The following is a 13,312-nucleotide window of genomic DNA, read 5'->3' as shown; positions in this document are numbered from 1 at the left end:
TTTTTTTTAAATGCGAGATTTTTATTTGTACCAAGCAGTGCCCTTTAGGGATGAGAGTTGAAAGTAAGACTCGATCACTAGACCTTACCCCAAACACACAGACGCTTCACCAATTGCTCTACCGCACTACTGGTAAATTTCCCCTAGCTCATCAATGTGCCCAGCTTCCCGAGCTACTACATTAATGATTTGTGCAAAAAATGTTAGCCTTCAAGCTGCTACCTATAATTAGCACAAGGGATGCTGTGTGACAGAGTGAGTTAAGTAAACTCAACCCATACCATCCCTGGTTTACTATGTTCTACTACTGCATTTAACGATGCCGGTTGGAGGCTGATCGGGACTCCTAGTTGCAGAGGATGAGGTATTGGCACAACTCACAACTACCAAGATTTGTGTAAGGTGGGTTCTCTCATCATGCTTTGCTTACCATGCTTCATTAGCAGGTTCATTAATTGTGGGAACTTGCTTTACAAAGAGATCCATTGGCATACGTTACATCAACCCTAAACCCTGGAAGGGAGGGGTGAGTCAAAGATTCTAAGAACTCCGGTCCCATGGATGGTAGCCCAGAGGCTCTACCGTTGGTGGGTGGAATATATTCTAGTTCTATAATAGAAAAGAGTGTGAGGTAAAACGCTTATCGCGTGTTAGTGCAACGGTTAGAATGGAATTCAAGGGTTCGAACCAGGTTGTCATCGGTTCGAATCCCCTTTGTGCGCTTTGTGCGAGCGATGGCACTTGAGAGTGTGGGTGATAACATGTGTACTTTCTACTTTCAAACCAAGATTTCTAAAAAAAAAGAGTGTCACGAAAAATCATTTCGAATTTTCAGAAATCCAACTGTCATGTTCAATACGAGATGCAGGCATCACGAGCTCGACCCAGGCTTAGAAGGCTGGAGAAAACAGAAGAGCCTTGTGCGATCGAGAGAATGCACAAAGTTCAAGATGAAGAAGAAGAAAAAGAAGCGAAGAGCAGTAATACTGGAGATGGCGGTGGTTTGAGGATGAAGCTTAGCTTAGAGGAGGCACTGCCTTCCTCAGAAGAAGGGGTTGTGCTGCCCCAGCCTTCTGTTCAGGACCTTGCACGCACCTTGCTCAAGTGCAAGAAGGAGAGAGACCGAGCACACGCCCTGCGCTTGCATGCCTACATGCATAACACTGGGCTTGAAACTCATACATCCCTGGGGAACTACCTCGTCCAGATGTTGGTGGAAGTCGGATGCATGCATGATGCCCAGCAGGTTTTTGACAGGTTGCCCTACCGGAATGATTGGTCCTGGAATTCTCTCATCACAGGATATGTCAAAAGTGGGAAACCCCAACATGCCCTCACCCTGTACCAGAAAATGCAGAAGGACGATTCAGTACATCCGACTGGGCATACTATTGTGACTTTACTGAAAGCTTGCGCGACGCTCAAAGATCTGGAACGAGGCCTCGAAATACATGCTGAGGTTGCCACAACTGGGTTGCTCAAAACAGACATTTTTGTTGGCAACACCTTGGTCGATATGTATGCCAAATGTGGTTCGCTTGCCAAAGCGCAACAAGTGTTTGACAAGCTTCCAATTCGAGATGTAGTCTCATGGACTGCACTAATTGCAGGATATGCTGAACGTGGGCATGGCAAAGAAGCACTCAACTGTTTTGAACGGATGCAACTTGAGGGCGTCATTCCAAATGCCGTCACCTTTATTTGCAGCTTGAAAGCTTGTGGCAGCATCGGAGCCATAGATAAGGGTCGAGAAATACATGCTGAGATTGAAAGAAAGGGGTTGTTGGAAAGAGACCTTGTTGTCGGCAACACCTTGGTTGATATGTATGTCAAATGTGGCTTGCTTGCAAAAGCACATGAAGTGTTTGAGAAGCTTCCAGTTCAAAATGTTGTCTCTTGGACTGCACTTATTGCAGGATATGCTGAACAGGGGCATGGTGAAGATGCACTCAAGTGTTTCGAACAGATGCAACTCGAGGGTGTCTCTCCAGATGCTTTCACGTATGCTTGCAGTTTAAAAGCTTGCGGCAGCCTAGGAGCCATAGAGAAGGGCCGAGAAATACAAGCTGAAATTGAAAGAAGGGGCTTGGCAAGAGACCTTTTTATTGGCATCACCTTGATCGATATGTATGCCAAATGTGGCTTGCCTGCAAAAGCACAGGAAGTGTTTGACAAGTTTCTAGTTCGAGAAGTAGTCTCATGGACCACACTAATCTCAGGATATGCTGAACATGGGCACGGTGAGGAAGCACTCAAGCATTTTGAACAGATGCAACTTGAGGGTGTCTTCCCAAATGCTGTTACATTTATTTGCAGCTTGAAAGCTTGTGGCAGCATAGGAGCCATAGACAAGGGCAGAGAAATACATGCTAAGATTGATAGAATGGGGTTTTTGGAAAAAAACCTTGTGGTTGGAAACTCCTTGGTTGATATGTATGCGAAATGTGGCTCGCTTGCAAAAGCACAGGAAGTGTTTGACAAGCTTGAAGTTCGAGACAGTCTCTTGTGGACCACACTTATCGCAGGATATGGTGAACATGGGGATGGTGAGGAAGCACTCAAGTGTTTTGAAAAGATGCAACTTGAGGGTATCTCTCCAGATGTTGTCACATTTGTTTGCAGCTTGAAAGCTTGTGGCAGCATAGGAGCCACAGACAAGGGCCGAGAAATACATGCTGAAATTGAAAGAAAGGGGTTTATGGAAAGAGACCTTGTTGTTGGCAACACCTTGGTTGATATGTATGCCAAACATGGCTTGCTTGCAGAAGCACAAGAAGTGTTTGACAAGCTGCAAGTTCCAAATGTTGTCTCGTGGAATGCACTAATTGCTGGATATGCTGAACATGGGCATGGTGAGAAAGCGCTCGAGTGTTTTGAACAGATGCAACTTGAGGGTGTCTTTCCTGATGCTTTTACATTTGTTTTCTGCTTGAAAGCTTGTTGCAGCATAGGATCCACAGACAAGGGCAGAGAAATACATGCAGAGATTGAAAGAAAGGGGTTTTTGGAAAGAGACATTGTTATTGGCAATACGTTGGTCGATATGTATGCCAAATGTGGCTCAATTGCCATAGCACAACAAGTGTTTGACAAGCTTTCAGTTCAAGATGTAGTAACGTGGAATGCACTAATTGCAGGATATGCTGAACATGGGCATGGTGAGGAAGCACTTAAGTGTTTTGAACAAATGCAACTAGATGGTATCATCCCAAATGCTGTCACATTTGTTTGCAGTTTAAAAGCTTGTGTGAATATAAGAGCAACAGAGAAGGGCCAAGAAATACATGCTGAGATTGAAAGAAAGGGGTTTTTGGAAAGAGACCTTGTTATTGGAAACACCTTGGTTGATATGTATGCCAAATGTGGCTTACTTGCAAAAGCACAAGAAGTGTTTGACAAGCTTCCAGTACAAAATGTTGTCTCTTGGACGGCACTAATTGCAGGTTATGCCGAACATGGGCATGGTGAGGAAGCACTCAAGTGTTTTGAACAGATGCAACTTGAGGGTGTCTCTCCAAATGCTGTCACATTTGTTTGCAGTTTGAAAGCTTGTGGCAGCGTAGGGGCCACAGGAAAGGGACGGGAATTACATGCTGAGATTGAAAGAAAGGGGTTTTTGGAAAGGGATCTTGCTGTTGGCAACACCTTGGTCGACATGTACGCCAAGTGTGGCTCGCTTGCAAAAGCACAAGCGGTGTTTGACAAGCTTCCAGTTCGAAGCGTTGTCTCATGGACTGCACTAATCGCAGGATATGCTGAACATGGACATGGTGAGGAAGCACTGCAGTGTTTTGAACAAATGCAACTTGAGGGTGTCTCTCCAGACGCTCTCACGTTTGTTTACAGCTTGAGAACTTGTGCTAGGATAGGAGCTACAGCCAAGGGCCGAGAAATACATGCTGAGATTGAAAGAAAAGGGTTGTGGGAAAGAGTTGTTGGCAACACCATGGTTGATATGTATGCCAAATGTGGCTCGCTTGCGATAGCACAGCAATTGTTTGACAAGCTTTCAATTCGAGATGTAGTCTCATGGAATGCACTAATCGCAGGATATGCTGAACATGGGCATGGTGAGAAAGCACTAAAGTGCTTGGAGCAGATGCAACTTGAGGGTGTCTCCCCGAATGCGGTCACATTTGTTTGCAGCTTGAAAGCTTGTGGCAGTATAGGAGCCACAGACAAGGGCCGAGAAATACATGCAGAGATTGAAGGAAAGGGGTTGTTGGAGAGAGACCATGTTGGCAACACCTTGATTGATATGTATGCCAAATGTGGTGCGCTTGCAAAAGCACAGGAAGTGTTTGACAAGCTTCTAGTCCAAGATGTCGTCTCGTGGACTTCACTGATTGCAAGGTATGCCGAACATGGGCATGGTGAGGAAGCACTGAAGTGTTTTGAGCAGATGCAACTTGAGGGTGTCTCTCCAGATCCTGTGACATTCATTTGCAGCTTGAAGGCTTGTGGCAGTGTAGGAGCCACCGACAAGGGCCGGAAAATACATGCTGAGATTGAAAGCAAAGGTCTTTTGGAAAGAGACATTGTTGTTGGGAACACTTTGGTGAATATGTATGCCAAATGTGGCTCGCTTGCAGAAGCACAGGAAACCTTTGAGAAGCTTCCAGTTCGGGATGTAGTCTCATGGAATGCACTGATTGCAGGATATGTGGAGGTTGGAGAAAGTGAAAATGTCTTCCATGTCTTTGACACAATGCTAGGTGCAGGCATAAAGCCAGACCCAGTCACCTTCCTTGTTCTTCTCAATGCATGCAGTCGCACAGGTCTACTTGATAAGAGCCAAAGGTATTTTGAGGCCATGAGCAAAAATTATGGCATCGTTCCAACTCTTGAGCACCTCACTGGAATGGTTGATATACTTTGCCGTGCAGGCCAATTAGACATTGCAGTAGCAATGATCAAGAAGATGCCATTGTCTCCTAGTCTTGTGGTTTGGCGTACTGTGTTAAGTGTTTGTAGAAATTGGGGAAATGTGGAGCTTGGAAAAAAGGTCTTTGAACATGCGGTGCGTTTGGATGAAAATGATTCTGCAGCTTATGTCTTAATGTCTCACATCTATGCAGGTGCTGACATGCAGGAGGAATATGGAAATGAAAGTGGAAATGCAAGCATGGAAAAGTTCAAGACAATGTTGGTGGACTGACAACATTGCTGGCATTGTGCATTCATTTTTGGTTGGGGATAATAGACATTCCCTGAAGAAAAAGTATTCAGAGAGGAAGGGTATGTCCCTGGTTTGCATTGGGTGTCATAGGACAATTTTGATGATTCAATGGAACATGTGATATGTAGGCTCAGTGAGAAGTTGGAGAGCAGCTGTGCCCTAATTAACACACCCACGTGTTGTCCATCTCTGGGTTTGTAATGATTGCCATTTAGTATATCCAAGATCGAGCAGAGAAGTAGAATGTGTTCATTCACTCCCGGGGACCACTGTGACAGTTGTTTAGCCATCTGCAGCTCAGTTTGTGTACGATGTTTTCAGCACAGCAGCTAGGGCATGCATTTGCGTAGTGACAGAACACAGATACAGTAGGGTTATATATGGTATGATACAGTAGGTCATGGAATTTAACCGTGTGATATTGGCAGATGTGTATACACATGAATGAACATTAGTTTAGGGCATCTAGTCATCATCATCAATTTGTTTGGGTTAAAATTCATGTGTATTTGAATAGTGTCCACACTTGGAGGGCCACTCTACATGATCAGATGATATGGGATGTGAAGAAATGTGATTGAGAGTGAGTATTTGACATGGGCAACATCCTCATTATGTGTGGAGATGTCGGCTGACATGGTTGGGCAGGCTACAGTGATCAGAAGTTGGTATTGATCATATTTGGACTGCCTTTGTTTTGATGGTCGAGGGCATGCATTGTCACATGGGTGGTTTGGACATATACGTGGCTAGACATCTCTTGTAGCGTGTGTGTGTGTGTGTGTGTGTGTATGGATACTTCACGTTTTGGCATCAGGTGCATGGCTTATTTGATTGCTCTAGTGAGCAAAAGATTATACACTAGCTCAGGTACATAAGTGACAATATTTGATATTGTCCATTTGTAGAAGTGTGGAGTGAAGACGAAGAAAGAGCAGTCCCTTGTCATCCCCTAAATATCCCAATATCTCTGTTTTGTTGAAAAGTTAACTACATTATTTTGAGTATCGAAAATTGAACTATTATCTTCATTTCATCCATATATAACCCTAGGTTTTCAGGTTGCTATGAGAGCCAAAACACTTCTCCCCGTTGGTTCACATTATTCTCATCAGGTAAAACTCAAAAATCCATGTGTAGATGGTCTTCTTCATCTCATGCAACTCAAGTTAAGCAGTAAAGTCCAGTTATGTGTCACCATTTTCGGAATTTATGGGATTTACTGACATAAGCACTTTGGACGAGCATTGGGAATTGGAGGTTATCAAAAACTGTATTTACAGGCACCCACATCTTTTATTAAGTGCTTTTGGACCGGTGTCAAGCTATTAAAGTGCTTTTGGACTGGTGTCAAGTATTATTCATGTCAATATCCTTTTTGCTAGGAGTCTATTGGAAGAAAAACAGATAATTAAAAATTATAACTTGTTTAAAATATGGAAAGTAACAACAAAAGAATGATCAATTTACTAGAAATAAGTGGGTTGATTTGATCAGAAGGCCTACTGCTCTGAGCTATTTTTGTTTTGAAGACTGTTGATCTTCACCCAAGTTCCTCTCTTCAATGATCAGCATTGACACCAAATCTGTTAAGTTGGGAATGTTCTCCTGAGTTTGAATAGACGTCTTGAACACCTTGTTTTGTGGCCCCCATGAAAAGTTACACGGGAGAAGAGAGCTTGAGCTCTTGCAAGCACACACACACTCACACAAACCCTAGAAGAGAACACACAAGGTGAGAGGCTAAAAATTCATCTTCTTCTTCACACAACAAAAGAGGTCTACAAAAAAGATAAAGTGACTAACACACATAATAGAGTATATACAAGCGGTCCATAATGTGAACACGCTAAGAGGAGTGGGTAGACGTGGACTAGTCGGTGTAGTCCAGCTGTAGAATCTTTGGCGGAGATATATCGATGCCAGCTACCTAATCCGCCAGTGATATAAATGTCGAACGGTCATGCGGGTGCCTCATGAGTGTCAGCTCATGTTGAGCTTGACATCTCAACATCTCCTACCTTCGTGCACTCTTCCTTTAGTTTGGTCATCGTAACATGAGCTTGACATCTCAACATCTCCTACCTTCGTGCACTCTTCCTTTAGTTTGGTCATCGTAAGGCCACTTTATATGCTCGAGCACCAACTTACAAAATATAAGTGTCCGTTTAAAAAAAGGATTTCATGCTTGCCAAAGGCAACAAGGAGCATAGAGAGGTGGAACATACTTCAAAGCAAGAGCTTATGGAGAATGCCAAGATGGAAATACAAGATTAGTTAAAATATCAAACTCTTTCGTCCAAAGTCTAGACACATATCTACAGGATTAGTCAAAATATCAGACTCTTTTGCCTTGTGTAAGTGTCCATAATAAGAAAGCATAAACCTATAGAGCCAACTTGCCTTAGATAAGACTATGGATACAATATATATATTTTGCTTCAGTAAAGAGTACTCCGATATCCTCTTAAAGAATCCAGGTCCCAAATATACGGGCAAGACAAAGTAAGTTTTCATAATCCGTAGATGATCCAATGTAATATATCTCCATCATGAGACACCATATTGAAGCCATGATAACCATATAGAACCTATGATAAATATGCCTTTAAATCATTAATGCTTTCTTAAAACACATTCAAGACTCCTTGTAGCAATACGCAAGGGGGAGGCCTTAAAAAAACTCTTGAACGCAACAAATTTAACAATCTTGAAAAACTAAAAATAAACTTAGCTTTTATGTTGGTTGGAGCCAAATTTTCCTTCTCTTTCAATACAAAGAGGAGGTCCTCTTGTCATGGCCAAACATTCTAAGATCCAAAGCAAGATTTTCTCCCATGACTAGTCCTTTCTCACACGAGCGAATAGCCATACCGTTCTCAAACCAGTTTTGTGCACAAATTGTAGGAGTTGGCTTGCAAGAATAACTTCTCCAAATCGTTGTTGAAAAATATGTAGATGCTTGGCTAGTAGACTAATAGGCTTTTTGACTTAACCACACTAATAGCCTTGTGAATTTTCGGGTCAGAACTGTTTTCCTTAGTTTGAAAGTTGAGCCCAGATATTATATACAAAAAAGAGGTTATCCTCCTCTATGTCCCATGTTGACCTTCCATAGATTACAACCTACAAGAGGGACTATTAATGCAATTAAACACTTAAATAAAGGCACATAATTTATCCACTTAAAACCATAGGCATACTGAAATACTTTGACACCACATTGGACCAAAATGAGCCAACCCCCCTCCTCGAAATTTATGTCATATTACCAAGGAGTATCTATCTGTTACAAGCTTTGGGGCTGCTCAAAAGTAGCACCAAATTATCCAAAATACAATAACAATGTTTCAAAATATCCACAAATGCATAGATGCCTATAGATCCAAAGGTTCCATCAAGCCTAGAAGATGTCCACATGTGTGTCTTGTAAACTCATGGAATCATGGAATCCAACTCATGGAAACCCATGTTCAATGTCCAACGATATAGTCATGATAACATCTGTTCACAAATACATACATGCATGAACTATCCACAGTTTTTTCGAAAAGTAAAAAAAGCCTGAACATTGTTCGAAAAGTCAAAAACGCTTGAAAACAACCGTTTGGAAGCCACCTACCATATTTTAGAAGAGCTCTTGGTACCAGCCTCCAACATGTGGTTAATGCTGTATTTGGAAATGATGTAGCAGCATTGTAAAGATGATGTATGGTATGTTGATCCAGGTGCTTCGAACCACATGACAAGTCACGGTGAGTGGTTCAAGGAAATGAAGAGTCTTAAAAGATTAGGTTTTGTTGAAACAGGGGATGATATTGCTCATCATCCGATTGCCCATGTTGGGGATGTGCCATTGTCCATGATGCAGGATGGTAAGGTGAAGTACCTTGCAGATGTACTTCATGTTCTAAACATTACAAAGAATCTCGTTTTAGTTGGCTAAATGATTGAGCAGGGTTTGTAGGTTCGATTTAATCCTGATGTGGCTGTTATGTAGAAGACTTTAAAGATAAGTGCAGGCTGGTTGCAAAAAAGGTAACAAAGTGGGCATAATGTTTACATTGAATGTAAATATGCCTGAAGTGAGTGCTGCAATGTTTGCAAATGGTTTAGGAGTTGTTGTAGATACATACATTTGGCATAAGAGAATCGGACATGTAAATGTGCAAAGAATGAAGTCTATGCAGACTAAAGAAATTGTGACAAGGTTGCCTAAGTTTAAAGTTGAAGGTATGCAGAAAGTTTGTGAAGCATGTCAATTTGGAAAGCAAACAAAAATGTATTCCTACATGACAAAAATGTGAGCAGGAATGTACTAGATGTTGTGCATTCAGATGTATGGGGTCTTGCGAAGACTATGTCTATGGGTGGTTGCAGGTACTACGTAACATTCATTGATGTGACCACACAAGAAAAGTGTAGGTGTATTTCATGAAGGAGAAGAGTGAAGTGTTCACTCATTTTCAGAATTTCAGAGTTATGGCTGAAAAACAAACAGGAAAGGATGTGAAGTGCCTAAGGTCAGATGGAGAGGGAGAATACTTCTCCAATGAGTTCTTTGAATTGTTGCGAAAGAATGGCATTTAGAGACAATTTACATGTAGATACACTCCGTAGCAAAATGGAGTTGCTGAGTGAAAAAAAAGGCACATTGCTGAGATAGCACGAGCATTGATGGCATAGAAGAATATGCCACATAGCTATTGGGCTGAGGTTGTGTCTACAACAGTTTATATCATGGACCCCTACTGCTCCCATACATGATGTAACGCCAGAGGAGAAGTTTACTGGCACAAGAAACCTGATTTGTCTCACTTGAAAGTTTTTGGATGTATTGCATATGTGCATGTGTCAGATGAGTTGCGTACTAAGCTGGATCCAAAAGCAGGAAAAATGTGTGTTTATTGGGTATTCCCTTGAGTATTCCCTTGGGTATTCCCTTGTGTTTATTGGGTATTCCCTTGAGTAAAAGGGATATAGATGTTTTAATCCTCCTACACGTGAATTGAGGGTAAGTTGGGATGTTGTATTTGATGAGATGAGTAGCTGGAATGCTGCTGAAAAAGATGCTGGGGCTGATGTAAGTGGAAATGTGGTTGCACAGAATGCAAGTCAGTAATCACAGTCATTGAGTGGACCAGGAGAGTCCTCATCCATCAATTCTGTTGATAGACCATGGAGTGGTAGGCTATGTCATAATACCAGTCCTAAAAATGTAGTTGGTATTTCACATAAAGGCAAAGAGAAAGTGGTTAAGCCCCTTGGTATGCCTGGTATTTCTGTAGGGCATTCTCTTGTTGATGGAGATTCTAGTGGCTCGGAGAGATGAGCCTTGATAAGGAGCTTAGGATTCCAGCAATGAGGACACCTAGTGTGAAGAAGGCTATGGAAGCCATGAATGCAAAGTTACGAAGATCTAGAAGAGTCAAAAACCCTGTGCGCAGAGGTTGACTTATGATGGTTATGTGGCACATCACTATGCTTATATGGCAAAAGTTGTGCAAGTTGTAGAACCCACATGTTTTGATGAGGCTATTGGAAATGTGTGTTGGGAGAAAGCTATGGATGAGGAGATGGATGCATTGTATGGAAATGAGACTTGGGATTTGGTGCCATTGCCTGAAGGCAAGAAGCTATTGGCTGTAAGTTTGTGTATAAGGTGAAACATAACAATGATGGTAGCATAAATAGGTACAAGGCTAGATTGGTAGCCAAAGGATATACACAAACACATGGGATTGATTATGAGGAGACATTTGCCCCAGTTGCAAAGATGGTAATTGTGAGAGTTGTGATTGTGATGGTTGCAGCTAAAGGGTGGTTTTTACATCAGATGGATGTAAAAAATGTGTTCTTACATGGTGACTTACAAGAAGAGGTGTATATGGATCAGCCACCAGGTTTTGAGGATACAAGTCACCCAGAGTATGTATGTAAGCTTCGTAAGGCCTTGTATGGACTGAAGCAAGCTCCACGAGCATGGAATGACAAGATTGCTGAGTATCTTGTCACTATTGGTTTTCATATGGCAGATGTAGATCACTCTTTGTATGTGCGCAAGAGTGATAAGGGTATTATGATCATCACCATTTATGTAGATGATCTTATTGTTGGGGGTGACAACTTAGATGAGATTGAGCATGTGAAAAGTCTTCTTAAAAGGAAGTTTGAGATAAAGGATTTGGGAGATCTGCGCTACTTTTGGGGAATTGAGATCATTCGCACACCTGAGGGTATTTGCCTGTCATCACAGAGATAGTATGCATTGGACATGTTGTCCAAGTATGGGATGGCTGATTGTAATCCAATCTTGGTGCCATTAGATCAAAATGGCAAGCTTAGTGTGGATGTAGGTTATGTGTTGGAGGATCCCACTATGTACAGGAAGATTGTGGGGAGTTTGATCTATGTCATGATCAGTAGGCCAGCTTTGAGCTACATTGTTGGCTTCTTGGAGAGCCAATTTATGCAGGTTCCGCGTAAACCACATCTTAACAATGTGCAAAGCACACTTCGGTACTTGAGGGCCATTGTTGATTATGCATTGTTTTATACAGCAGGTGTACCATTGGAGTTATATGGGTACATAGATGCAGATTGGGTAGGTACCATTGGAGTTATATAGGTACATAGATGCAGATTGGGTAGGTACCATCTCAGATAGGAGATCTACCAGCGGATTTATGTTCTCATTGGGGAGTGCTGTTGTGACATGAAGCAGCAAGAAGCAGCCCACAGTTGCCTTGTCGAGTACACAGAGGAGTTGCGGGGTGGCAGCATGTGAGGTATCTTGGTTATGCAAGCTACTTTTTGTTGATTTGGGGTTGCATGTGGAGAGAAAGGTTGTCATATATTGTGATAATCTTAGCAGTATACAGTTGGCTAGGAACCCAATTTTGTGGAGAGAAAGGTTGTCATATATTGTGACAATCTTAGCAGTATACAGTTGGCTAGGAACCCAATTTTTCATGCACGGATGAAACACATTGAGTTACATTACCATTTCATCAGGGAGAGAGTCTTGGCAAGGCGACATCAACTTGGCCTATGTCAGCACACAGGATCAGGTCGCTGATATCCTCATGAAGGCCTTGGGAGCTGAGAAGCTCCACAGATTTTAAGATATGCTTAGAGTTTATGAGCTGGAGTTGAGCTTGAGGAGGAGTGTTGAGATGTCAAGCTCAACATGAGCTGACACTCACGAGGTGCCTGCATGACCGTTCGACATTTATATCACTGGCGGTCTAGGTAGCTGACACCGACATATCTCCGCCAGAGATTCTACAGCTGGACTACACCGACTAGTCCAGATCTACCCACTCCTCTTAGCATGTTCACATTTTGGACCGCTTGTATATACTCTATTATACGTGTTAGTCACTTTATCTTCTTTGTAGACCTCTTTTTTATGTGAAGAAGAAGAAGAATTTTTAGCCTCTCACCTTGTGTGTTCTCTTCTAGGGTTTGTGTGAGTGTGAGTGTGCTTTCAAGAGCTCAAGCTCCCTTCTCCCCTGTATCTTTTTAGGAGACATGGTACTTATGTACAATATACACTTGGATGGGTGGAGATCTAAAACATGGTAAGATTACGTGGGGTGGAGCCTACATGTGAGCCCAAAGGCACGACAAGATCAGTTCGATCTCTCGGTCAGGGCTTGGTGAGGATCCATGGGCAAGGCCCATAGAGATCTCAAGTAGGGCCTAGTGGAGATATTTGGACATTCTTGATACCATAGGAAAGTTTGAGATTCTAGAAGGTTCTAACATCTTTGCGGAATATTGCTAAATCAAGGTTCTCAGGAAAATTCACCAACATGGAGGGTTCATAGGAACTTGACAAAGTAGGGGTTCTCACAAGAATTTGCCAAAGTAGGGATTCCATAAGCTGAGAAAATAGAGTTTCTCTTGTGGGGGGACAAGAGTGCTTTTGGACTGCCTTCGGGCAACAAGGACAAGTGCATGAAGGTAGGAGACATGGTACGTATGTATAGTGTCAAGATGTTTACACTTTCCGTACACTTGGATGGGTGGAGGTCTAGAACATGGTAGGATTATGGAAAGATATTTGTGAGCATGTGTATGGGGCACGTGAGTGAAACCCACATGTCTTTGGACATTCTTGATACCACG

The 13,312-nt window shown here is 42.4% G+C and overlaps 1 protein-coding gene across 1 annotated transcript; it reads left to right on the top strand.

The window, feature by feature from the left end:
- Positions 1-236: 236 nt before the first annotated feature.
- On the top strand, positions 237-5,389 carry LOC147620823 (pentatricopeptide repeat-containing protein At2g39620-like). The gene has a single exon (XM_086825096.1). The coding sequence runs from the start codon at positions 863-865 to the stop codon at positions 5,156-5,158; it is 4,296 nt and encodes a 1,431-aa protein (XP_086681222.1). The 5' UTR covers positions 237-862; the 3' UTR covers positions 5,159-5,389.
- The last annotated feature ends 7,923 nt before the right edge of the window (positions 5,390-13,312 follow it).

The sequence above is a fragment of the Cibotium barometz genome, chromosome 31 (genome assembly GCF_041138505.1).
Source record: "Cibotium barometz isolate CiBa-2024 chromosome 31, ASM4113850v1, whole genome shotgun sequence".
NCBI classification, from domain to species: Eukaryota; Viridiplantae; Streptophyta; class Polypodiopsida; order Cyatheales; family Cibotiaceae; genus Cibotium; species Cibotium barometz.
This window is presented reverse-complemented; position numbering and strand designations above follow the sequence as displayed.